The 26,336-nt window shown below is 38.7% G+C and overlaps 1 protein-coding gene across 3 annotated transcripts in view; it reads left to right on the plus strand.

The window, feature by feature from the left end:
• Positions 1–11,923, plus strand: part of dipk1c (divergent protein kinase domain 1C) — a 37,134-nt gene extending 25,211 nt beyond the window's left edge. For 2 of the 3 annotated variants that reach the window (XM_051940412.1, XM_051940411.1), the window contains exons 6-8: positions 1,800–1,964; positions 7,561–7,635; positions 7,862–11,923. In XM_051940412.1, coding sequence (XP_051796372.1) covers positions 1,800–1,964; positions 7,561–7,635; positions 7,862–8,080 — 459 coding nt within the window. In that variant the 3' untranslated portion in view covers positions 8,081–11,923. The remainder of the gene's footprint in view (positions 1–1,799; positions 1,965–7,560; positions 7,636–7,861) is intronic. The other variant, XM_051940413.1, reaches the window with a different exon arrangement.
• The last annotated feature ends 14,413 nt before the right edge of the window (positions 11,924–26,336 follow it).

The following is a 26,336-nucleotide window of genomic DNA, read 5'->3' on the forward strand; positions in this document are numbered from 1 at the left end:
TCATTCTGACTTTCTGCAGCGTTTCTGGAATTACAAGCTGCTTATTTTAGCTCTAAGGGGAAAGCCAAACAAAACTCTGACTTTCCTTCAGATGGGAATCTAAGCTGCCCGTTTGTTTTTCCAGCAACAATCCAAACTCAAACGTTTTATCTGCTCAGCCCGACGATTATCGGGAAAAAGAGGAAACGACGGCTCAACGTGGCTCCACAGAACGTCAAGGAATCCTCATTATGCTGCTCCAGGATTAGCAGGATCACACCGTTTATAATGCCAACACCGTAAACGTGGAACATTAAAGGAGAGCTCCACCGAGTCCGGAAAGGTTTGACGACAAAGCACAGGCAAAGCGAGCAGAATGGGACTCCAAACAACCATAAAGTTACATAAAAAGACCACAAAGAGAAGAATTATGGCCAGAAAGAGATGCTAGAAATGAAATGTCAAAGGCAACAAACATAAGACAAAAAACACCCTTAAAGAGACGGAACATTACCTAAAAGAAAGAAAATACAAAGAACAAGATGTAAAATGACAAAAATGTGACTCTAAAGAACCACAAAAAGACATGAAAAGACCAGAATTATGCAAGAAAGAGATGTAAAAAAAAACCCAAAGCGACAAAAAGAGAATTTCTGAATTTCAAATTTTTATCTCAAAATTTTGTCTTCCATCGCTGATTTTCAAGTTTTTCTATCAAAATTTTCATTTTTTTCAAAAAAAAAAAAAGTTTTTCTTCATGAATTTTGATTTTTTTTTTCTCCAAATTTTCACTTTTTGTTCTTTTTATCCCTGGATTTGGTGTTGGCTTTTAAGTCTGTATTTAAAGCTTTTATTTACTTTTTTTTTGCTTCTTATCTCTAAATTTTGAGATTTTCTATCTCAAAATATTGATTTCTTATCCCAGAATTTTGAATTTCCTTTTTTTTCTTTTTTTCATCCAAAAATGTCGACACCTGGATTTTGGATTTTTATCTCAGAATGTCTTTTTATCTCTATATTTCAAGTTTATATTTTAAAATGTTTGCATTGATTTTCTCTGAATTTCTACTTTTTATCTCAAAACTTTGAATTTTCATCCCTGAATTTTGAATTATCTCAACATCTTTACTTGTTTTACATGAATTTGTTGTTTTTATCTCAAAATGTTGACTTCTCCACCTAAAATTCTGGTTTTTATCTAAACTTTTTTCTTTTTTATCTCTAAGTTTCAAGTTTTTCCTCTCATTTTTTTTTGGCTTTTTATCTCTAAATTTCAACTTTTTATATCAAAACTTTGACAACTTATTCATAAATTTTGAGTTTTTATCTCAATATTGGTCATTTTATCTCCAAATTTCGAGCTATTCTCTTAAAATTTTGGCCTTTTTTTAATCTCTGAACAAGTTTTTATCTCAAAATTTGGAATATTTATCTGTGGATTCCAACTTTTTTATTTTAAAAATATTAACTTCTAGATCTCCATTTCAAGTTTACATCTTAAAACTTTGACTTCTTATCCCTCAATTTCAAAATTACATCTAAAAGCTTTGACTTAAGCATGAGTTTGGAATTTTTATCTCAAAAATGTTGACCTGAATTTCTAGTTTATCTCATTTTTTATCTCTAAATTTTGATTATTTTTTTATCACCAAATTAGAAGTTTTCTCTCTCAACGTTTTTGACATTTTATCTCCAGATTGTGAGTTTCTCTCTTAAATTCTCGCCTTTTTATCTCTGAACGTGGCTGTTATCTCTCAGTTCTGACTGTGTTGTCGTTGTGAAATGAAATGGAAGCCTAAACGTTGCCGTACCTGCGTCAGGTGGTCGCCATCGACGTGGACATGGCGTTCTTCGAGCCCAAGATGAGGGACATCCTGGACCAGAACTGCAGCAGCGACGACGACTGCAACTTCTTCGACTGTTCGTCCAGATGTGACCCGATGAAACGCCGGTGCAGCCCGACCCGACGGAACACGAACCTGCAGGTAAGGAAAGCAAAAAGAAAACACTGCTGGACTCAGGTCTGACTCGTTTAGATTCTACTCGGGTCATTTCATGTGGTTTCAATAATGGTGTTGCTACATTTTCTTGTGATGGAAGACAGACACAAAACAACTTTCCATGCAAACAATTAGAGCTCCAGCTCTATTAGTTCCAAACTTATTGGATCTTAAATTTTTTAGAATTTGGACCTAAACCCACCCCTGAATCCTCACCTAGGATTTTGCACTATTTAACTGCTTGTTTCTCAGCTTTTAGACATAATTGATGGCTGAAATTTGGCAGACAAGCTCACAGCAACCATCTGACATCACAGGTAGCCTCACAGCCTCCTAGCTACTCTCTACAGACTACAGGAGCCTTCTAAAGATGCTAAAAATTAAGAAAAACACACTCGCGAGTAGGTTTTAGGGGTCTAAAATTACTAGAAATGTTAGAAATGTTGACCCAAGGACCACTCTGTCCTATTCTCAACAAAATTGTATGATAACGTACAAAGTTGTAGACTTCTGGGGGTATCATAGAGAAAGATATGAGCTGCTCAAGTATGGACCCCACAAAAAGTGACCAATTTTGGTGAGACCGGAAGGCGATGTGGCACAGGTGGTAGAGATCTATAAATTTGTATAAAATATCTTCCATCATGCTACTACAAGCCTACAAAATCCCAGTTTGGCTTACTGAAGTGTGCTACACAGAAATAAGCAGTTAAATAGTCCAAAATCCTAGGCGACGATTTAGGCGGTGGTTTAGGTCCAAATTCCAGAGATTTGAAGAGGTCATAACTTTGGAACTAGTACAGACAGAGACCTGCCATTTTGCATGGAAAGTTCTATTGTAACTATCTTTCAGCACATAAAACCCTGAGAAAACTGTCAATGGTGCAGCAACCGCTTTTCTGGAGGTTTCACATGAAATGAGCCACTTTTCAAACCAGAAATAAATAAACCAGAATAAATAAAACACGTCCGAGTTTATGGAAAAGGCAGGAATAATTCACTGTAAATCATTTAATCTAACTTTGATCTGCAGTGTGTCACTTTTTAGAAGTAGAAATAGAACAAACACATTTTACAGTTTTCAGGCAAACAAACGTTTTAATTCCATTGACTTCATTCACTCACAATGAATCACTAATTATAATAAAAATATTAATATCAGTTATAATTCCCACCTAACAATTTACTGACATGAAATTATGCAGAAATATTTTTACTTGTTCCTTTTCCTTCTCTTCTTATTCTTGTGTCAATTATTTAAATAAACACAAAAACCTCCGAATGACAAAATAATAATAATAAATGATGATCAGAATAATGAATTTGAGCTTTAATTTTGGGTAATTTCTGATCATTTAAAGGATAAATATAAGTTTAACCAAAAACAGAAATCCTCTCCTGACCTTCGGATTCATAATTAATGAATGAAAACATGAATAAATACTTTTATTGTAGAATGTAAATGATTTATTTGTGGATTAAAATGAAGGTTTTTGCTTTAAACTGAACGTTTCTACTCACAGTGATTAATTTCAGTAAAAATGAATTAAAGTCAGCGACAGATTAATGATGTTCAGAATAATAATTAATCCGTCAGCGACTTTAACTCATAATAAATAAAAACAACAAGCCGTCTTTTATTTTACGGCTTCAGCAGAAACACGTTCAGGTTCAGCCTCAGACTGAAGTCGTCTTCAGGAGCCTTTAAATGATCCAAATCAGAGGAAAAACAAGCTGTCAGCGGCTCCGTAATTATCCCTCATTTTCATTCCACAATAATTAAAAGTTGTGGAAGATCGATCGCTGCGGATTCCTGAGAGCAGAAGAAGCAGACGAGGCCTGGAGGCGTCGCTGGAAATAAAAAACCACAGAAAGGCGACGGAAAGTTCAGTTTTGACAGAAAATTCAACAGAATTAATGTTAGAAATGTTCAAGATTTTAAAAAAAACTATCAGTGTGAACAGAATAATGACAAAAATGAGGAGAAAAAAGAATGATTTTAATTAAAAACACACAAAATAATGACCCAAAAATAGGAAATAATTAAACTCACAGAGGATCCAGTAAATTCTTGTTGGTTTTTGTTTATATTTCTGATATTTTAGATTTTTAAATTATTCTCTGGAATTAGTAAAACTAAATAAACTCAAGCAAAGTTGTGTTTTAGATAATTTTTGTTTGACTTTAATCCTTCATATTTAAATTATTCAGCTTTTATTTTCACTCCAACAGTTGAGTTTATTTTGTAGAAACTGTTTTTATTTCCTCCTGATTTCATTTAACTGTAAACTCCTTCAGTTACTAATTCAAAGTTCCTTTTTTGACACAGAAAAATCCACATAATCCATGTTAGAAATGTTCTGAATGCTTCAAGATAAAAAATAAACTATCAGTGTGAACAGAATAATTATAAAAAGAAGGAGAAGAATATTCAGATTTCTGCATATTTTAGTTTTTTAAATGAGTCGGTTTAATCTCTACAATTAATAAAACTAAATAAACTCAAGTAAAGCTGTGATTCTAATGATAATGATAAAAATAATAAATAGTATATTTTTATTTAATAACAATAATAATAATTATTATTATAATAATTTACTATTATTATTAAAATAAGAATTTGGCCGTCAGACTGAGGAAACCAAAAAGTCCAAACCCGACATGATCGCCGTGACAACAGGCCGCAGACCCTCATCGCCGTGACAACAGGCCGCAGACCCTCATCGCCGTGCCGACCGTCTCCTGACACCAGAAACCTGAAACGCTGAGCAGCAGAGAAACTGGAGACGATTCAAACAGAGAAAGTTCAGAAAAAGATGAAACAAAACAGAAAGAAATTAATTTAAAAAGACAAAAACTATAAATCAGAACAAACCTGAAATAATTAAATCAAACCCCGACAGACAGATTTAAGGTGACAGTTTACCGTTAGCTTCATTTCTGTGTTGTTCTGTGTATTTTTTTTACTTCAGTTGTGTTAATATAATAATTATGTTTTATTTTGAAAGGTTCATTTACTGCACAGAGAAACTGAGTCGCTGAAGTTCAGAACATTTCCTCACATTATGTTCAATTTTCTGTGTAAAAAAGAAACTAAGTGAATAACTGAGTTTATAGTTAAAATAAGTCAGGAGGAAATAAAAGCAGTTTCTACAAAATAAACTCATCAACTAAAGTTGGAGTGAAAATAAAAGCTGCTGAAATCTGCCTGAATGAATGAAATATTAAAGGATCTTTGCGTTTAATTAGTTTTATTAATTACAAATACTAAATCGACTCATTTAAGAAACTAAAATATCCAGAAATACAAACAAAATTCCAAGAATTTACTGGATCCTCTGAGAGTTTGTTGAATTATTCCTTTTTTGGTTCATTAGTTTGTGTTTTTTTAATCAAAATCATTAATTTTTCTTCCTTTTCTTATTATTCTGTTCACACAGAATAAATAACGGTTTCAGGTTTTTATTTGACATTCAGCGTCATGAGCGGCAGAATTCATTTAATTATTACAATTATTTGGTAATTATCTCATTTTAATCAAGTCATTCTGAAAACTAAATTAAAATCAGGTTTAGGAACATTTTAATAATTATTATAGACAGTTTTCCTGCTTAATAATGCTCAAATATGAGTCAGAATACTAATAGAAGTGGAACTAAACACTTTTATTCATATGTATTTTCATTTTTTAAATCTTTTATGTAAGTTTTGTATCTTTCTGTCATTTTTTAAATCTTGTATGTCAACTTTCTGTCTTCGTAAGTCTTCTTTTTAATCTTTCATGTCATTTTTTCAATATTTTATGCCAGTTTTGCATCTTTTTGTGCCATTTTTTGTCATTTTATTCAATATTTTATATCAGTTTTGTGCCTTTTTGTTTAATTTTTGAATCTTTGTCAGTTTTGTGTAATTTTTTTATATTTCATGTCAGTTTTGTGTCACATTTTAATCTTTTATGTCAATTCTGTGTCATTTTTATAATCTTATGTCAGTTTTATGTTTTTTAAGTCATTTTTTTATCTTTCATGTCATTTTTTTGGCTTTTTGTGTCATTTTCCAAGATAAGGAAAATAAATTTAAAGAAAAGCAAGAAAACAGAAAACCACAACAAAAGAGAAATACAGACGGAAAAAGGTGGAAGACCAAACGAAATCAGATGAGAAAACTGAAGTTTAAGAAACAAAATGAGGAATGAAGTCCCGATGAACAAACACGGAAAGAGATGAAATAAAAGAGGACCAGAATAAAAAGAAAGAGTCAGAGGTGCATCAGAAACGAGCACGACGAGCTGGAAAAAGGAGAAGATGGAGAACAAAGGAGGCGAAGAACAAAAGGGAGGAAGCAGGAAAAAGCAGCTGAGTGAAGAGCGCCGGAGCCGATGACATGTCGATGACACGCCGCGCTCCCATTGGTCGATCCGAGGCCTGACCTGCCACGACCCTCCGCCTGCCAATCAGCCGCTCAGAGAAAGAAGCCATTGTGTGGAGATGAGCGATGAAAAGCGAGGCGTCGTCTGCATAACGACACACTGACACGTCGCTGTTTCTCTGCTGACGTCGTGCTCCCTCAGCTTTCTGCCGTTTCTCTCGTTCTTCGTCCGTTTCACCTCCGTCTGACCCACAACCCAAAAAATAAACCGTTTGTAGCAACCATGTACTGAAAAAAAAGGCTCATTTTTGCAGTATTTTTGTATCATTTTATTATAGGTTTGTGGGTCATTGTTGCATTTTTTTGTCAGTTTTCTGCCTTTTTGCCTCATTTGTGCCTTTTTCAGTTATTTTTACATCTTCTGTGTCATTTTTGTATCAGTTTTGTGTTATTTTTGCAACTTTTTCTGTCATTTCAGTGTTGGTTTTATTTGTTTTGTATGTTTTTGTGTCGTTTTTTTCAACTTTTTTTGTCATTTTTATGTTGTTTTTTCCTCTTTTAGTGTCATTTTTAAATCTTTAGTGCCAGTTTCATGTCTGTCTCACTTTTGTGTCATTTCAAAACATTTTTGCGTCATTTTTGTATCTTTTTGAGTTGTTTTCACAGCTTCCATATCATTTTTACATCTTTTTGCGTCAATTTTGCGTCTTTTTTGCTTGTTTTTGTGTCTTTTTGCAACTTTTTGAGTTATTTTGGTGTCAGTCTTGTGTCTATTCGTGTCATTTTTAAATCTTTTGTCCCAGTTTTGTGTCGTTTTGTTATTTTTGTGTTCCAATTACATGTCTTTGTGTCAGTTTTTGTGTCTTTTTGTGTCACTTTTACATCTTTTGTGTCGCCTTTGTCTTGTTTTTGTCTCTGTGAGTCATTTTTAAATATTTTATGCCAGTTTCATCTCTTTTCATAATTTGTTATATTTACATCTTTTTGTGTCATTTTCTACATCTTTTGTGTCTTGTTTTTGTCTCATTTGTAAATCTTTTCGTGTCTTTTGTGTGTTTTTGTTGACAGTCTGTCACACTATGCTATCCTTACCGTTACTGATAAAGTGCAGTTCTTCTATCGACTCGTCTATTTTCGTCCATCTCAAATCTTAAACATAATTTCTGCCTAGTCTTCACTCATCCTTTCTTGACTTTCTTCTTCTTATCTGCAGGTGATTTGTGAGAAGATTTTCAGGCCGTGGTTTTCTCCTACTCTGCTCGGAGCCAAAGCAGGACTTCCTCTGCAGGTACGACTCAAAAAAAGACACAAAACAACCACAAAGACACTCAGAATGACCAAAGAAGTCTAGTATCAAGTCTAGTATGTCTGAGTGAACCACAGTGGATGTATCGTCCTGAGAGGCATCATGAACGTCTGAGGATAAACCAGGATCACCAAAGCAGCAGAGAAATGTTCCAGAAGCTTCAGTGTTGTGGGTGTAAGCATGTTTAAACTGAGGATTAACTTTACAGTCGTCCTACCAGGTGGAGCTGCAGCGAGCCGTCCAGGAGTGTTCAGAAACCGACCAGAGCGAGGAGGACGAGGATGGAGGAGGAAGAGGAGGAGGCAGGGACGTCCATCAGCGTCTCTTCAGCATCCTGAACCGACTCGTCCAGGAGGGCAGGGCTTCAGCGGAAGGGGGCGGAGCCTGGGAGGGGAAAGACCACGTCCACACGGCACTGAACTTCTGACCCACGAAGACCTCAGGAAGCTTCTCCAGGAGCAAAACTCTGATGTTAACGCATCTCCAGGTCCTTCTAGGGCGGGTTTTCCACTGAAAGCTGGGAGACAAGCGCCGAGACGCCCCGAACGATGGAAAACTGTTCGTCCAGTGGCTCATTTTAAGGTCCAGAGCCACAGTTTGAGCCACCAGGGTGAAGTTAACTCAGCAAAAAGATTCTCAATCCACAGAGAGATAAAATACGGACATCTTCGTCTAACGGTCTTACATCATTCCAACTCACCCATCTCTGATTCAACTGTAATTTTAGTGGCAGAAAATATGGATATTTATAAAGATGATTCTGAAATTTCAGATTGCTATCTAAAATACCTCCAGTAATTCATCATGTCAACAAGTTTTGTAACTTGGAATGACTTTCCTAATCAAACAATGGTTGATTCACTTATAATTTGCCGGGAGTCATTAAGCATCACAGAAACTGTCATGGTGCCCCTACCTAACTGAACCCATAAAAATTTTAGGCTATGTTTGAAAGACAATATCTCAAGAACTATTGAAGATAATGACCATGACAAAGTTTCTGTGATGCTTCATGACTTCTGGGAAATTGCATCATCAGTGAATCAGCCATTGTTTAATTACAGCAGGTCCTTGGTTTACGACGTCTTCGACCTACAGGGGTCGTGGTCATGTCACCATCTATAAATTCATTCAGATAGTCTTGTTCCATCATTCCTACATGCGGTGTTTGCGACGCTAAAACAAATTTTGCGTGGGAACTAGTTGGCGAGTGGAGTGGACGGATACGTCGTCACGTGGCGCTATACGAGGAAGGCGGTCTACATTCACCACCTTGGATTGTGCTACATTCACTTTCTTCTGTTTGTGTTGTTTTTTTGGAAACGTTTTGCCCTTCATTATGGCTCCCAAGCGTAAGTCAGACTCTTCTGATGGCAGTGCTTCGAAGAAAAGGAAAGTCATCTCCATAGAAGTGAAATTAGATAGAAAAAAAAAAAAACTTGGAAAAGGGCGAAAAACTGACGAACATCGGCTAGTTGCTAGGTGAGTGACGTATGTACAAAAGACGCGTTACATCCTGCTGTAGGAACGGAATTCCAACGTAAGTCAACAAACCCTGTGTTAGGAAAATCAATCCAAGTTCCAAACCTTGTTCGACATGATGAGAAACAGTGAAAATTTCAGGCTGTTCGCTTCAATAGTTTCTGAAATAATGTCGTTCAAATAGGCTCAAACTTCAGTGTGTGAAAGAAATGACTCAAAGTGGGGCATTTTCTAAAAATATCCCAGAAGGTGTTTGATAGATCAATCTAAAATTCCACAGGCACCATTTTAAAAAAGCAGGTTTCAAGCACAAGCAGAAGGACGGACGGTTACTTGGCTGCCACTAAATGCAGCTACCATCAAACTTTTATAAACACACCCGTCCTGCTGCCACCTTCTAATCATGTAATCTGTCCAGTCTGTAAAATACAGAACAAAATACAGTGAAACAGAACCGACAACTTCTATAAAGATTGAGGTTAACCTCCAGGTCACTGCTCATTAAAGGCCAACAGTGGAGAAATCTCATTCCAGCAGAACTTCACCTCAGCTTCTTCCATCTCCTGAACAGATCAGATGGAATCACGTTGGATTTCACCACAGTGGGCACTTTTCCACTGCATTTGCTTGACTGAAGGAACCGTCGCTGCAGAAGGTCTTTCAGGAGAATAAACAACCTGTTTCTAGCAGCTGTGACAAACAGCCGTGGAGGCCTGGAAGCTGATTGGTTAACTCTCTGAACTCCAAAACCCACCAGTTGATTTGAAACACCATTTTTTCCTGACTTTTTGATCTGAATTTCACATTTATATCTTAAAAGTTTGACTTTTTAACACTGAAGTTTGAGTTTTTTTTACCTAAATTTCAAGCTTGTATCTCAAATTTGTACCTTCCATCTTTTTTATCCAAAAATTATGACTTAGTTTAGAATGACGACTTTCCAGACACCGTAACTAATAAGAAATCCTGTAATACAGTGCTAATATCTTGGGCCCATGTTGATTCCAGGTTATTTCAGCTTCCGTTTGTACTTGAATGAATGAACTACAGTGAAGAAAAATGTGACGAAAATGAGCGAAAATGTGTGAAAAATGAGCAAAAAATGCCAGCAAACTGTTCTGGAGTTCAGAGGATTAACCTGAAAGAGGACAACCAGTTTAATTTTACTGGACGTCCAGTTATTATAGTTTGTTGTTGTTTTGTCACACTCTGAGTTACCATCACGTTTGAGGCCGTTGCATTCGATGCCACAGCGGAAACAGAAAGAACAAAAAGTCAGATTACAGGGCAGTTTCTGTAACCGTCACCTCGAGCCTGAACCGAGTTCCTGCAGTGGAAAGACGCCAAATAAATCTGAAAACATTCAGAAATGGATGGAAGAAAAGAAACAGAAAGATGCTTCAAGCGTGTCCTCCTCAGAGGAATTTGTTGTTGATCCAGTGCTCATGGATCCTCTCACTTTTACTCTTCCTTTACCCAGCCAGTTAGTCTCAGTGAGATTATAATGATCTCTCTCATTTGAAGAGAAACTGTAGTAAGTAAAAGATTTACACACAATTTAAAAGCAGCAGGTGCAGTTTAACACACATCCGACCAAACACAAGCTTGGTCGGCTGAAGCTGGAGGTACTTCTCAACTAATTGATGAGAAAAACGAATGTTTAACACTCAAACTGCAGACTTATTAGCCTCAATTCTAAATAAACATAAACAGACAGTAGTAGCAGCAGATTTAATTTTATACAACTAGTTCCAGACACCTAGTTGTAGAACTCTCTAGTCCTCAGATCTCTACGGCTAGTTTTAGATCTCGAGAACTAATCTTGGATCTTTACAGCTAGTTTCAGATCTCGAGAACTAATCTTGGATCTTTACAGCTAGTTACAGATCTCTACAACTAGTACCCATTCTCCACAAGTAGTTTGAAGACCTTTATAGCCACTTCCAGATGTCTACTAGCCTTCACACATCTCCAAGTAGTCATGTACAACTTGTTGCAGACCTCTACGACTAGTCCTCAGACGTCTTCAGCTAGATGTAGACCTCCACAACTGTAACGGTGCCAGAAGTTACTTTCAGATCTCTACTAACAACCACACATCTGCTATTAGTCCTCAGAACTTTACAGCTAGCTTCAAAAATCTACAAGTAGTCTACAGATATCTACGACTAGTCCTCACAACTTTGTAGCTAGTTCCACAAATCTACAACTAATCCTTGGATTTGCACAACTAGTTCCAGACCTCAACAACTAGCTCTCACACGTCTGATGAGGGTAAACATTTAGTAAATGTCAACAAAGTCAGACCTATCAGTCTCATTAGGATGGACCAGTCCACAGCTGTAAAAATGTGGGGGTGTTCACAGGAAGTGAGAACATACTGACCAACCAATGAACCGGTCCACCTTCACACTACACGCTCCTGATGGGTCGTGGTTAGCGCCTTGCATGGCAGCTTCCGCCATCGGTGTGTGAATGTGTGAATGTGACGTATAACGTAAAGCGCTTTGGGTATCGTTTCAGCGCTATATAAATACAGACCATTTACACATCTGGTAACGAGCATAATTCAACGTATGAATGACTGAAAACCGTGGTTTATAAATGACTCCCTGTATTTAGTCATTCTAGACTGTGAAGGCAGATAACTGATGGACTGAAGCTGCTAATCTCATCTGTTTTTGAAAGATCACATTCAATTCCCTCAAACTGTATTTAATTATTTGTCCACTAAAACACAATGTACGAACTCATGGAAAAGTTTTGGAAATAAAGACATTTGCCTTCATGCTGACGGTTTGGTTGATGTTGCTCTTAGATCTGTCACATTTATTTCAGCAGAAGGAAAGACTCCAGCTCCGGGGGTTTTTCCCTACATCTGCATTTCCACATCCGCCAAGATCGAGTTTCAGGGTTTCTGCAGAAACGAAGAAGAAAACTGAGAAGCAGGAGGCTGAATGTAGACGTAACATGTCTGAACGAGACGAGGTCCAGGTTAGAAGTGCAGCAAAACACTCGAAGCTTCTCTTTCTACAACAATGACCCCAGAAATGTGACACTGGAAGTTTGAATCTAACATTCACCAGTTCAGAACGAGATTCCTGACCTCAGTGTCGCTGTGAGCAGAGTGGAAAAGGCTGTTCTGATCTAAACCATCAATATACAGAGAGATTATAGCAGCAAAGTGGATGAAACGATGGCTTTAGAGTTTATTTTCATTTTCTTTGAACCCTCTGGCGTTAAATCCCAAATTAAAAGATCATCAAATTTACTTCTCATTTAGACAAACTATAAAAACAGAAAAAAAAATCACCAAAAATGTCAGCTTTCCACTGATCCTGATCTAGGATGTGCTGTTCCATCAGAAAGATTAAACAAATCTGAGCTAAAAAAAAAAAAATCACATTTTATGAAAACCATTATAATCTGCATGTCATGTTTAAATATTTGCCCAAAAATGAGCTGTTTGATTTGAGTAAATTATGTAAAAAACTCAAAAAAATCTGTGTTTATAATGCAAAGAGACACTTTATTTTCCACTGTTAGAACACATGTTTGGAAAAATGTGTACATGTGGACTACAGGACTTTTAATTTTTGTAAAATCAATAAAGAAAATTAACTTATTTTTCCTTTCTTTGGTTTAGTTGGAGTTTTCTCTGTCTAGTCTGTTTCCGTAGAGCTGTAGGATTTTGTTTCCGAAATTTTGTGGTCATTTTGTGTCTTTATTGTAAGTTTATTTCGTTTTGTTGTCATTGTGCGTCTCTTTGTGATGGTTGTGTCTCTTTGTGGTCATTTTGTGTCTTTTTATGGTCATTTTGTGTCTTTTTATTGTCATTTTGTGTCTTTTTGTGGTCATTTTGTGTCTTTATTGTAAGTTTATTTCGTTTTGTCCTCATTGTGCGTCTCTTTGTGATGGTTATGTCTCCCTTTATTGCCATTTTGTGTCTTTTTATTGTCATTTTGTGTCTTTTTGTGGTCATTTTGTGTCTTTATTGTAAGTTTATTTCGTTTTGTTGTCATTGTGCGTCTCTTTGTGATGGTTGTGTCTCCCTTTATTGCCATTTTGTGTCTTTTTATTGTCATTTTATGCGATTTTATATTGCAATGAAAAACGAAGCCAGAGTGAAGAAAAAAAGAATTGGGAGCTAAAAACACTCAAACTGCTTCTTGGAGTTCAGAGGGTTAACAGGACGATGTTTTTGAAAAGAAAAACAAACTTGGAAGCAAAAACACAGCAACAAAAGAAGAAAGAAGGAAACTAACAAGCCAAACTCTCCACTGTAAAACTTGTATCTGAATCCAGAGGGGATTTCTTTGTAAAAACTGGGCGGCTGTTTGTGTAAGTGAGTCTGCTGAGGCCTCGTATTACCGCTGCAGAAATGTGAAGGAGGCCCTGATGTGCATTAGCTACACTTAAGGCTGATTCCTTGACATTTAAGACAGAAACCGAGACAGACAGAGCATTTTTCTTGGAGGAAAGTTTCAGCTGGAAGTCCTCCAGAGCTCTGCTGGCGTCGCTCCACTGCTTCCATAAAGTAAAGCCTCAAACTCCAACCGAGAGCCGAACCCCCGTGGGACTGTAGCAGACAGCAGAGGACAGAACGTCTGCTGTAGCTTCGGTTTGTGGTGAAATAAAGCACAGCAGAGCAATGAGTTTAACAGTTACCTCATGCTGCCGCTAGCATGCAGCGCTGCTTTAAATCCTCATTGTTCCTCAGCCAGAGAAGGTGAGATAATTACTGTTTAATAGTAAATCAGTGTGGGAAAAGCAGGTTCCTTTACACATGTCAACACACCACAAGACCTTTATGGCTACTTCCAGATGTCTACCAGCCCTCACACAGCTCCAACTAGTCATGTACAACTTGCTGCAGACCTCTGCAACTACAGCTACTTTCAGACATCTACAAGTAGTCTTCAGACCTTTGCAATGTCTTCTTAGACCTTTACAACTAGTCCCCAGATCTCTACAACTAGTTTCAGAACTTAAGTAGTCTTCAGACCTGTAGGACTCATTGCAGACCTCTACAAGTAGTATTCAGAGTTTTGCAATGTCTTCTTAGACCTTTACAACTAGTCCCCACATCTCTACAACTAGTTTCAGACATCCTTTGGTAGTCTTCAGACCTTTACAACTTGTTGCAGACGTCTACAACTAGTTCTCAGATTTCGCAACTGGTCATCAAGCCTTTACAACTAGTCTTAAGAGTTCTACAAGTAGTACAGCAGTAAAATTTACAGCTAGTGGACCAATGACTGTCTATGTCTGCATCATGACTCCACATGGAAAAGAACTGACAGAGATTTGATTGTGAGACCTCACAAAGATGGAAAAGGATCCAGGAGAATCAACTAACGGTCTTTGGTCTGATAAGATACATTTGTTTGTCTCAGATGGAGTCCAAAATGTTTGGATTGAACCATAGTGAATGTATAGTCCTGACAGTGAAGAACATAGGTGGGAGTGTGATGATATGGGGCTGCTTTAGTGTACACCTGTAGATGTACCACGAGAACAAAAACTGGCATCACGAATCATCAACTGTCTGAGACGCTTTCATCTGTGAACATTTAAATGGATGTCATTTAGCCTGGCCATAAAAACCAAATCCACACCCTTTCATTAAACCAAGTAAGATTTATAACGTTAAGTCAATTTCCAGTCTAAACTCGCAGCCTTTCATGCAAGAAGAGACAAGTAGAGTCACCGTTTGACTCCATTTCTCTTTAGGTTGACATCGTTACAGACTCGTGTTTGTTTGGCGTTTGTTTCTTAGCGAGATGCTTCAGCCAGAAAATCCGATCAATCACATTTGAAGGAACCGAGCCAGTTAGTGGTGTCGGCCTCAGGCTGGTCAAACACAGCAGTCTGGTTCTAAAGCAGAGGTTCCCGCCTTAACCACAGCCTCGGATGAGATTTCACTTGAGTGGAAATACAACCGAAGCCAGTTTGGCCCGAAACAAGCGTCGACGTTTTCCTGGACTGAGAACCAGTGAAGTCATCTGCATCTACTTTGTGGATATCCAAGGTTTCCAGCAGCCTCAAACTGGAGTTCATTATCCTGCTAGGAGCCTCAGCACACTTTAAACGTCTTCGGTTTGAGTCGAGGTGAACGGTGACAAATAAAAGCAGGGCTGGAGCGATGCCACCACACATCCCTGAGCGGTGAGCTTCAGACGGCGCTTTAATCTGATGTCAGAGCGATTACGTTCCAGCGCCATCTGTGTGGGCGTCAGGACCACCTGAAGCAGATCGCTGGGCGTGGAGATTCATAAATCTCAACACATCGTGATCTGAACACACAAACCTGCAGCCCGAGGCTCAGAGTGGGGCTTCTGACGGGTAGCTCGCAAAAAGAAACGGAAACAGAACAAGAATGAAGATTTTATACGCAACGGTAGGTTTTAAAGTGATTTTACAACCGAAACCCATTTAATAAAATAAAGTACGAGTTCTGGAGTAAAATGACCACTCATTTGGAGTCATTTATGTCTCTTTGTTGTCATTTTGTGTCTTTTTGTTTTCACTTGATGTCTCTTTATAGCCATTTTGTGTCTCCTTGTTGTCATTTTATGTCTTTTTGTTTTCATTTGATGTCTCTTTATAGTCATTTTTTGTCTCCTTGTTGTCATTTTGTGTCTTTTTCTAGTCATTTCATGTGTCTTTGTGGGCATCTCATGTTGTCATTTCGTGTCTCTGTGGTCATTTTGTGTTTCTTCATTGCAATTTTATGTCTTTGTTGTCATTTCATGTCTATTTTCTAGTCATTTTGTGTATCTTTGTGGTCATTCTGTGTGGGTTTGTGCTCATTTTGTGTCTTCTTGTGGTCACTTTACAAGAAAAATCACCCATAAGTTGGCTAAAGTCTGCTGCAAACATTTTGTGTTTGAATCCATCAGAGGAATGAATTTCCCTCACAAATTACATGTGAATCTGACTTTGAAATATCTGAAACAAATCCCTGCTGCAGCTGCTTTCACCATGAATACGCAAACATGGAACATTTACAGACTTTTACATGACACACTGAAGCAAATGAAGAACCAAAAACCAGAGTCTGGGCTGTTTTTTCTCTCCCAGTCCTTCATTCGTCCCCGGCTACCGGGTTAGAAATCCCAAACTGTGTTCACATGTTTTTCTAATATGATCTGTTGTGAGTCTGATTTCCACGGGTTCTGTCACAGTCTGAGTTCTGCTCCAGTTCAATTAGAGAACGATGAGGCGGCACATCGGTTCTGTTCTGCAGAGGCTAATTTCACACCGTGTTAGCTCTGAGCAGTAAATCCTCCCAGCTACGAGGCGAGAGGGAGCCAGAAAGTAGTGGAAGTAAAAAAATGAAGAGCAGAGTTAGTGAAGCTCAGACAGTGTTAAGTACACTTCATATCATCTACGTCTATGGACGGAGGACATAAAAACAAAAACTAGTCTGGTCTGAAGCTGGCCAGAACTGCAAAAGTGAATGAATAGTCCTGACAGTGAAGAACGGAGGCATTTGATGTCTGTTTGTGGTGTCTTTGTGGTCATTTTATGGCTTTTTTGTTGACATTTTGTGTCCCTTTGTAGTTATTTTGTCGTCTTCGTGGTTATTTTGTGCTCATGTTGTGTCTCTTCGCTGTCCTTTTATGTGTTTTGTGGTCATTTTGTGTCTCTCTATGGTCATTTTATGTCTTTTTGAGGTCATTTTGTGTTTTTTTTGTAATGATTTTGTGTCTCTTGCAGTTATTTTGTGTCTCTATGCAGTCATTTGATGTCTCTGTGGTTTCTTTTGTGTGTCTGTGGTCATTTTGTGTCTCTTTGTGGTAATTTTGCGTGTCTTTGTGGTCATTTTTGGGTCTCTTTATAGTCATGTGTCTGTGGTCATTTTATGGCTTTTTTATTGACATTTTGTGTCTCTTTGTGGTTATTTTTTGTCTTTGTGGTCATATTGTGTCTCTTTGCTGTCCTTTTACGTGTTTTGTGGTCATATTGTGTCTCTCTGTGGTCTCTCTTTGTGGTGGTTTTGTGTGTTTCCTAACCAGATCTACCACAGGATTCTTCTTTTACAGTGTGGCTCTGATAAACCGTGTGATATTTTTAAAAGCTAACATGTTTTTGGGGGGGTTTAGAGGGTTAAAAAACAAATGAAAATATCTAAGACTTCTAAACGCATTTCACTGTAAATTCCCATTCCTCACAAGCTTTTAAACTTTGAATTTACACTTTTTTGGAAACTGTTCTTTTCCATTTTCTTACCATCTAAAATGAGTTACTTCACTCAACATGTACTTTTTGTTCTTTAACCCTCTGATACACATGGGTCAACACATACCCATAATCCGTTGACCATGGGTATCTTTTGACCCAAGTTGCACATCAAAGGGTTATAGCGTATTTAACCAATCATTAGAAAGCCAACCAGCTGCTCATCTTCACTCCACTGAAGGTAAACCAGCTCCACGCTCCTCATGGTGGGGTTTTCTGTGTTTGCTTTAACGTAACCTGAAGTTATCGAGTCGACCTCCAGGCCACGGCGCTGATGTAAGTCATGGTCTGGGTAAACACTCTCACATGTTCCTGACTGAACTGCAGATGTGTTTTCATCACCCGATACCATCCGGACCAGAGACCGAGTGTCTCCATGCAACAACGTGAAGCTCACAGATGGTTTCCTCAGCGACCTCGGGTCCAACATCGTTGAGTTTGACGGGATTAAAACGGATTCTCCTGCTTCCTTCAGGACCAAAGTCACAGCTGGACGGAAAGTTAGAGTGTGAGAACATGAGGATGAATATTTATAGGAGCCGTTGCAGAGTTTACCTTCAAGAGTAAAAAGTTCACTCAGCTTCTCCAGTGGGCTTTAAAATGAAAAATATACCCATAATAACAACAAACAACGAGAAAAGCACTCAGAGAGCTGAACTCCACTGAGGCTGCTCAGTTATCGTCCGATTTCTGACGGATGAAATCTTTAAAAAAATCTGTAGTCCACATCGGTTGACATGTAGTAAGAACACAATCATGTTTTTTATAGTCATTTTGTGTCTGTTTATCGTCATTTTGTCTCTTTGTGGTTTTATTGTGTCTCTTCATAGTAATTTTGCATCTCTTTAGTTATTTTGTGTCTCCTTGTGGTCGTTTTGTGTCTCTTTGTGGTCATTTTGTTTCTCCTTGTGGTCGTTTTGTGTCTCCTTGTGGTCGTTTTGTGTCTCCTTGTGGTCGTTTTGTGTCTCCTTGTGGTCATTTTGTGTCTCCTTGTGGTCGTTTTGTGTCTCCTTGTGGTCGTTTTGTGTCTCCTTGTGGTCGTTTTGTGTCTCTTTGTGGTCATTTTGTTTCTCCTTGTGGTCATTTTGTGTCTCCTTGTGGTCGGTTTGTGTCTCCTTGTGGTCGTTTTGTGTCTCCTTGTGGTCGTTTTGTGTCTCTTTGTGGTCGTTTTGTGTCTCCTTGTGGTCATTTTGTTTCTCCTTGTGGTCGGTTTGTGTCTCCTTGTGGTCATTTTGTGTCTCTTTATAGTCATTTTGTGTCTCTAAAGGCAACTAAGCAACTCAAATCCACCTCTACATACTCACTATAACGCTTACCAAACAAACATACCTGCGTATTAAAGGAACAATACATTAAATATTTAAATATTTGGACTACGGGGAAGAAAATGAGTAAAAAGGAGGGAATAAAAAAGATAATAGTTGTGTAAAGAACTCAACACAAGAGTTGTACAACAGTCAGGAAAATCTCGCAGTGCAGTAAACTCCACCTCAGCTGAAGTACATTATTCAGAGTTTATTCACCGTGAAGCTCAAACATGCGTCACTTTCTCCTTCACTAATCCATTTTCCTGCAGCTGATTGGAACCAGAGACCTGCTCAGGTGTCTGATTTCAGCTCCGACCGGTGAATCCACCAATACGTCGGTGAAAACACTACGACGTGTCAGAGCCTCTGATGCCAGTTGGAAGCCCTCACTGACTCCTCAGGTGGTTCTGCTCGAGGATAAAGACGTTCTGTTTTCAGGTTCACTTCCAAACACAACGTTTCATCATCTTTAATGGAGCAGGCAGATTTTACGTCCTCACAAACCCAGAGTTTGTGATGATCAGCACTGCTCAGAAAACTGAAAGCCTCATTCTTGGAAACAGTGCAGCGGTGATTAAAAAAAAGTACTAACCCCTCTTTGGAAGTTTTCCCTTCTTGTTGCAAAAATAAAAGCACAAAGAAAGACTCCTTTATGTCAAAGAGAAAACAGATTTCCACAAAGTGATGTTAAGTAAAAATAAGTCTATGAACATGATGATCTGAGGTCAGTGAATGTGGATCAGTGATTATAGTCTAAAGACTCCTGGATCTGGAAGGTCCAGTCTCTGCTGTATCAGTTCTCCTGGATAGAACTACAGCATGAAGACCAAAGAACACTCCAAGAAACTCTGAGAAAAGGTTGTTGAGAAGCATCAGTCAGGATGATACAAGAACATTTAAAGTTCCTGAAGATCTCCTGGAGTCCAGTTAAATCCATCATTAAGAAATGGAAGGAAGACGGAACATGAATAAATCTGACTAGAGCAGGACGCCCTCAAGATCTGAGAGACTAGAGAGGGAGGCCACCAAGACTCCTATGACTCCTCTGAAGGAGTTCCAGCTTCAGCAGCTGAGATGTTAGAGACTGTTCATCCAACAACTGTTGTTTGTTCTTCACCAGTCAGAGCTTTACGGAGACAAAGAGAAAGACTCTGATGGAAAAAGCTCCAATTAAATCTGGACTAGAGTTCCCCAGCAGATAGGATTCAATCTAAGAAGCATCTTTAGTCATAGGAAACAAAAAGTTTAGACTTGATGCTGTGTTTGTTTTCACACCAAACACAGCACACAATCACAAAGTCACCATTCCAATCATGAAGCACGGTGGTGGCAGCATCATCACTTGATATTCTTTGCTAAATCAAGCTGCTGCTCTAAACAGAGCTTCATTGTTACAGGTTCCAGTATTTACCTGTATTTTGGATAAACAGAACTTTAGTGTTAGAAGCCATCTGACTGTAAATCAGGATTTATACACAGATTCTTCTTGTTAAAACTTCATACTGTAACCTTTACTATGTATTCTGCTACAGTTAACGGTCTCTGAGCTGCAGATCTGTCCAGATGTTTCTCCAAACCCTCGTAAAGGCTCCCAGTGAATAGAGTCCTCAGAGCAACGAGTTCACAGATGTTGGCAGCTGTAAAGGAGGATTAACTCAGCAGGAAGGAGGCTGGAACATCCTCACCACCAGTCGGCTTTTATTTCTGAATCACAGTAACTTTTTGAACACATGGATGTTCTCACAGTCCTCCAGGAACCAGTGGAGCATCATGGGATAATTACTGACCCCAGAAGGTCAGCAGGTCAAACTAAGTGTTGGTGTAACGTTACAGTCGCCGCGGGCCTCCACACACCTGACAGATTTCACAACCGAAGCCGAGCCTCCAAGAAGCAGAACAAGATCTAGAATTTGTGACCAACAACTGACGCCTCTGGTAAAACGACAGGGATTTAAACAGATCTATTACAATCACAAAGAGACACAAAACAGACAAAGATATAAACATCCACCCAAAAAGACACAAATGACCAAAAAAAACTCACAGAAATATGCAAAACGACCACAAAGAGACACAAAAATGACCAAGAATAGACAAAAAAGCCACAAAAAATACTAAGACCAAGGCCAGGACCAATACTAAGACTCAGACCAAGACCAGGACCAAGACCAAGATCAAGGTCTATTCCAAGATCAGGACCAGGAACTCCAGGATCAATAACATTACCAGGACCAAGACTAAGTTCAATGCAAGGACAAGGACCAAGACCATGATTAGGACTCGGACCAAAATTAGGACCAAAACTAGGACCAGGAACAGATCCAATATCAATATCAATACCAAGACAAGAACCAAGACAAAGACCAATCAAAGGCCCAGACCAGAACAAGGACCAAGAATCGGACCAAAACTGGGACCAAAGCCAGAACCAGGTCCAGAACCAATCAGAATCAGAAAAAGGACCAAAACGAGAAAAAACAAAATGACGGCGGTTTAAAGGTTTAAAGAAACCAAGTGAAAACCTCTGAAGCAGAGAAAAACAAACATTGTGGTGTTTGTTTGACCATCAGCCTGTTTATCGACTGTTTCTGCTCAGTTCTTCAACAGATCACGGTTTTCCTTTCAGTTGTCTTTGTGTTACGGGAAACAGATAAACCTCCTGGAATCAGATTATCTGGAATAAACTGGAACAGCCTTCAGGTTTCTTTAACTTTCTGCCCTCGTTCTGCTGCAGACGGAGCTTGGAGAAGAAAATCTTTTGTGGGGAAGGCGGAGTTGATGATTTGGTCACTGAGCAGGAGGAAGGAGACGGATGAGTTTAGCTCGGAGGATCGTCTGCTGATAAACGCTGAGAAAGACGAATGTTCTGCTGAGAGGCTTCATGGGAAATATGTGAATTATTCTCTCAGCAGCTCATGATGGATTATCACAGCCAGAACTAATGAATCAAGTCACAGATAAAACGTCCTGCAGCCGAGGAGGAAGATTTTAAACACCACAGAGATGCAGAAACTGAATCTAGGATCCAGGGCTCTGTTACAGGAATATTCATAATAAAGCAGGACAGAAAACACTTTGAGATTCAGCATTTTCACTTTCTGTTGTCAACATCAGAAAGAAACAAAGACCAAAAAGACACAAAATGACAGAAAATGACATCCAACAAGCAAAAAGTCAACAGCAAAGACACACAAAACAACAAGAAAGTGACAAAAAGATTTAAAAAAACCACAAAATGACACTAAAAAGATGCAACACACCAACACACCACCAAAACAACACCAACTCAACAACAAAACAGCACCAACACACACCAACGCGACAACATCGAAATAACACAAAAACATGACAAACACCACTGAAACACCACAAAACAACACCAAAATAACACCTACTCAACAACAAAACAACACAACACGGAAACACCACCAAAACACCACCAACTCAACAACAAAACACCGAAACAACAACAAAACAGCACCAACACACCACCAACTCAACAACAAAACAGCACCAACACACACCAACGAGACAACATCGAAATAACACAAAAACATGACAAACACCACTGAAACACCACAAAACAACACCAAAATAACACCTACTCAACAACAAAACAACACAACACCGAAACACCACCAAAACACCACCAACTCAACAACAAAACACCGAAACAACAACAAAACAGCACCAACACACCATCAAACACCAACGAGACAACACAGAAACACCACAAAACAACACCAAAATAACACCAACTTAACAAAACACCACCAACACAACACCAACACAACACCTACACAACAAACAACACCAACACAACACCGAAACAACACCTACACAACACCTACACAACAACACCAAAACACCAACTCGACAACAAAACACCAATTCAACAGCAACACAACACCAATAAAATAACAATACAACAGGCAGTTTTGTTTCTTTGTGTTATTTCTGTGCCATCTCTGTGTCTTTCTTATCCTGTTTCGTGTCATTTCTACATCTCTTGCATCTTTCATGCTGTTTTTGTTTCTTGGAGTTAATAATGAAACAGCGTTTTCTGTTCTCCTGTACGAGAGTAAACACATTCAGAGGAAAGTGTTGAGCAGAGAGCAGATGGAAATAAATGTGGAGCTGAGAACAGTGAAGTCAGAGAGTTTAACTGAAGACATGAAAACCCTGAAGCAGCTTCGAGTTTAAGAAAGATCACTGAGAGCGAATCGATACATGAATAAGAACGAGCTGGATGCTCATTAGAGGCGTTCTGCTGCTCTGGAAAAACACGCATCCATTAAAAAGATGTTTTTAATCCTCAGAGGCGTCAGAGACTCAGAGTCCATTTTAAACAGGAGGAGACTCACCGAGCATGCTCCGTTTACACCACCGACATCCCATAATACTGGGAAAACAGTGGAAATCTGGCAGCAAAAGAGTTAAAACATTACACACTGGAAAAGAACGATTTGTAAAAAAAAATACAGATTCTTTACAGTTTTATTTTACAGGAAACGTGTACATTAAGTTTTTCTGAGATTATTCTATTATTATTTGTAATTTAACAAACCAGAATGATTGAGACTATACAAAAGTCACAGCTGGATGGTTTCTACTGACGTTAATTAATAAGATAATATATGAACCAATAAAGCAGAAGACGAAGGACGTCAGAACATACACAGATTATCAGAATCTGCTAACTTATGATTAGAAAAGTAACTACTGAATTTTGGTGCCTCCTGTCAGTAAAAAACAAAAACAAAAACTGAGAGTGGGACGTGTGATGGAAACTTCCAGGAGGAAATGTGCAGCTCCAGACAGTCTTCTGAGCAACAACAACACATTTGTGTCTTTGTCCTGGACTGTCAGCGACTCTTTTGTTCCCGTTGTTGGCCTTTTATCCGTCTGCATAAACAGGAGGGAAGAAAAGACGAGGACGAATCCATTTCAGGCCCGAGGACTCGACTGTCTCGGCCAGAAGAAAAACTGTTGCCGGATAAAAGAAGCAGAGAAGTGGTGGCTGGGAGGAAGGAGCTCAGTGAAATGTCAGCGGACAAAAGAAACCTGGAGTTGGCTCGGTTCACCTCCTGTTTCTGGGTCACAACAGCTACAACGTTTTACTGCTTTTAACACTTTGTAGCTGCAGGATGGCGTCTGGAATCTCACTATTCCATCATCAGCTGGATATTTCAACATCTGTACCATCCAGATGTTCTTCTCTTCCTGCAGAATATTTCAGCTTAATTTCTGATAAATATCTCCAGAGTGATCTGAGCGCTCAGAGGCCGGTTTGGATTTAAGAGAATATTTAACTCCAAAAATGACAAACGAAAGAAAAGTGACGATAAATGAGTGAACAAACCAGAACCGAAAACAAACTATGATCCTCTTTATTGTAAACACAAGCAGTTTTACAACTTTATTGGAAATATCAACAATTTTTGTACATTATTTTGTCGACCTACAGTACATACCATCTATCTCTATCGATATCTACCTCCATCTCTCTCTCTCTCCACCTCTCTATATATCTCTATCTGTCTACTTCTATCTCTATCTCCCTCTACTTATCTCCCCATCTTTATCTACTCTATCTCTATCTACCTATACCTCTATCTCTAAATACTTTGCAGTCTTTCTGCATCCAGTATGGGTCATTTTGTGTGTCAAAGTTGTGGTTTTATCTCTTTTTCCATTAAATTAGCATCTGATTGTGTTCATTTTACATCCATTTGTATTTAGTTCTGTAGCTTTCTCGTCATTTTTTGCATCTTTTTGTGTCATTTTTCTCTTGTTACTTTTGAGTCATTCTGAGTGTCCTTGCTGTTATTTTGGTTTCTGTTTATGTTGATTTGGCAACTATTTGCGTTTATTTGGAACCACTTGGTGCTAAAGCCAATAAACCTGAGCTCAGAGCTGTTTCACCGGCTGATTGTCTGATTTGCAGGTTGTTCTTGTGACAGAGTCACTTTTACATTGTGATTTCTCACCGCTAACCTTTACGGGTATTTACAGCTGGAGGCGTTCCACCTTTTGGACCCGCTAACGCTCAATAAAAAACAATAAACTGTCGTCCCGCTCACGCTGCTGCTGCACATCCATCACTCTGACTTTGTGCAGAAACAAAGGATTCTTTGTGTTCGATCTGGGCCGAGTCTCTCCTCAGCTTCGCCAGATTCTCCTCGTTCAGGAATCAGGGAATAAAAAAGGAGAGAAATCCGACCGTTAATCACAGCAACGCTTCAGCAGAACGTTGACATGAGCGTGTAAATGGAGTCAGGAATCAAGATCTGAGGTGGAAAAAACTGAATCTGCACCAGAGCTGAGGTTTAGATTCTCTTCATGTCAACACAACACAGACTACTGTTCTTACAGGATCTAGTTGTTGGTTTATGAGCTGCGACTTGCTTGACTTTTGGTCATCAGTTTAAAGAAAATACAGAAACACCAAAGGTTTGTCTGTCATCTCAGTTTGCTCCATTCGCTTTTGTTCAGGTGTCTTTGTGTCTATTTTGTGCCTCTTGGTGTTAGTTTTCAGTAATTTTGTGTGTCTTTGGTGTTGTTTTGTCTCTTGTCTCTCTTATTGTAGATATCGCCAATTTTTGCACCTTATGTTCTCAACCTATTGCACATTAGTTTTCTACATACCATCTATCACTATCAATCTATCTCTATATATCTACCTCTATATATTTCTTTATCTCTATCTACCTCCATCTACCTCTACCTACCTGTGTCTCTATCTACTTCTATCTCAATCTACCTCTACCTACCACTATCTACCACTACCTACCTGTGTCTATCTACTTCTATCTCAATCTACCTCTACCTACCACTATCTACCACTACCTACCTCTATCAACCTTGACCTACCTCTAACTATCTCTATCTACCTCTACCACTGAGATATAAAAAACTAAATTTGCCTGAACCAACCAAACAGTGAGTGAAAACAAAGCATAAGACTGAGCTTCCTGTCGGCCTCATGCTTCTTTCTGGCAAATTCCAGTCTTTTCTCCATCTAACATCTCCATCTGAAAATGCAGTTTAGTTGTGTAGAAACATAATTTTTGTGAGATATGGGAGCCTGAAGGTTGTTTTCTGTTTCTTTAAGGTTTTTAAAGGTTTCCTGGTAAAAACGAGGTTTGAGGCAGGTGAATCATCGTAGTTCTCAGAAAAAGAAGAACAAAACGTGGCCTGGTTGGTTTCTGTGCTGCATCCAGTGATTTCAACACGAAGGACTTTTTTTCCTGCACCAGACCAATCAATCGTCAGTCGGAGCCGTGGGACTGAATATCAAACACTGCAGCGTTGTATACAGTGGAGCACAACTCTCCTCGTTCATCACCCAGAGACATTTTAAATGTTTTGTTTTGCTCTGAATAAACTCCAGAGTTTCATCAGGCTGAAGAATGGCAGTCATGTAGAGAAAACTCCTGCTGCCGACTTCTAAATCTCTTTCATATACGGGATGCAAATCGTTCAATTTCAGTCTGAAAACTCTTTTCACAGCTAAACAACAAGCAGTTTATCAGGAGAATAATCAACTCACTGCTTCCAACATTTGTGCCGTCCAGATGTTCTTCTCTTCCTGCAGAACGTCTCAGCTTAATTTCTGATAAATATCTCCAGAAGGAATCTGAGCGCTCA

Source organism: Acanthochromis polyacanthus, chromosome 20 (assembly GCF_021347895.1).
Source record: "Acanthochromis polyacanthus isolate Apoly-LR-REF ecotype Palm Island chromosome 20, KAUST_Apoly_ChrSc, whole genome shotgun sequence".
NCBI classification, from domain to species: domain Eukaryota; kingdom Metazoa; phylum Chordata; class Actinopteri; family Pomacentridae; genus Acanthochromis; species Acanthochromis polyacanthus.